Source organism: Crocodylus porosus, unplaced genomic scaffold (genome assembly GCF_001723895.1).
Source record: "Crocodylus porosus isolate Cpor-Errol unplaced genomic scaffold, CroPor_comp1, whole genome shotgun sequence".
In the NCBI taxonomy this organism is placed as follows: domain Eukaryota; kingdom Metazoa; phylum Chordata; order Crocodylia; family Crocodylidae; genus Crocodylus; species Crocodylus porosus.
In genome coordinates this window covers 3,984,380-3,985,647 of record NW_017728925.1, presented here as the reverse complement: position 1 = coordinate 3,985,647, position 1,268 = coordinate 3,984,380, and the positions used below count along the sequence as shown (strand labels likewise).

General features: G+C 44.2%; 1 protein-coding gene across 1 annotated transcript in view; it reads right to left on the bottom strand.

Moving 5' to 3' along the window:
- The window catches only part of LOC109313836 (glutamine synthetase), a 9,438-nt gene that overhangs the window by 5,274 nt on the left and 2,896 nt on the right, over positions 1–1,268 (bottom strand). Inside the window, exon 3 of the mRNA XM_019540594.1 lies at positions 167–313. Within this exon, the coding sequence (XP_019396139.1) occupies positions 167–313 (147 nt within the window). The remainder of the gene's footprint in view (positions 1–166; positions 314–1,268) is intronic.

Sequence of the window (1,268 nt, the reverse complement as noted above, 5' to 3'; positions counted from 1 at the left end):
GAAAGAGAAAAGAAAGAGAAAAGAAAGAGAAAAGAAAGAGAAAAGAAAGAGAAAAGAAAGAGAAAAGAAAGAGAAAAGAAAGAGAAAAGAAAGAGAAAAGAAAGACCCACTAGAGCAGCGGACAAGCAATGCATGCACGTTTGAGGAAGAAGTAACTACCTCTTACCTTGTGGACCTGGAAACCCGTTATCAGGCCAGCCGTACGGGTGTCCGTTGACCCCCAGCAGTGTGTATTCTTGCTCCATTCCAAACCAAGGGTGGCTGTCTTTAGTCAAGTCCATGACTTTCTTACAGGTGTGCCTCAGGTTGGTCTCTGGAAAGGAGAGAGCTTCTTCTGTTAGACCTTTAATACTTACACCCTGGGACCATCCACCCTCCAGCACTTCCAATTCAGTCAAGCACTTGAGGCTCTCTCTTACTTGAAGAGACTTCAGTTGGTGCAAAAGATCCTTGTGAACTATACGGAGGGCTGTCCTGCAGCTGATCTCCCATCCTTGTTTGCATTCTGCAAGCAATGCCTTTCAGGTTACTAACAACCCATAATCCTACTTTTCTCTGTATGCCACAGGCTTATAAATCCCTGGGCTTTGTTTGAGCTGGGAAGTGTCTGCTACATCTAATCCAACAGAGAGCAACATGAGGAATAGGGAAAAGTAACACCCGTTTTACAAGGTTTCCCTTCTCCTCCTCTGCCCACTTAGAGACACAGCAGATTTCAGAGTTTCATATCAAAATGTGCATGCAATTTATAAATGAAGACTCTGTTTAAACTCATTCTGTTAAAATTTGCACAAAAATCCCCAAACGTATATCTAAGTAGTCATATAACTACCCCATCTCCTCAACATCTGGCTATCTGCCCTGTGCGTATGGATTTAGCTTATCACTAGAACCATTACCACCAGTAGGCAAATATTCTTCTCCTTTCACAGACTGGTACAGAGAGATTATGTAATATACCCCGAGGTGACACAGTGGATTGGCGCATACCCGATCCCTCTCACTGCCAGTCTAGCCCCTTAACCTTTCCATCCTGTGTACCTGCCCCTAAAACCAAGCTTTTTCCAGTGCATTCTTTCCTCTATGTTGTTCTTGGTAAGCATCCAGGACGACTGATAGACAAGTCACGATTCCCACAATCAGCTCCTGCAAGAAGTCACCATAACCTTGGCCTTCTCCTTCAGAGTGGTAGTAAAGGAAACCAGAACAACCCTGATTGTCATGAAGATGGATCCCCAAGCAAGACTGTGCGAATGCTAAACAGGCTA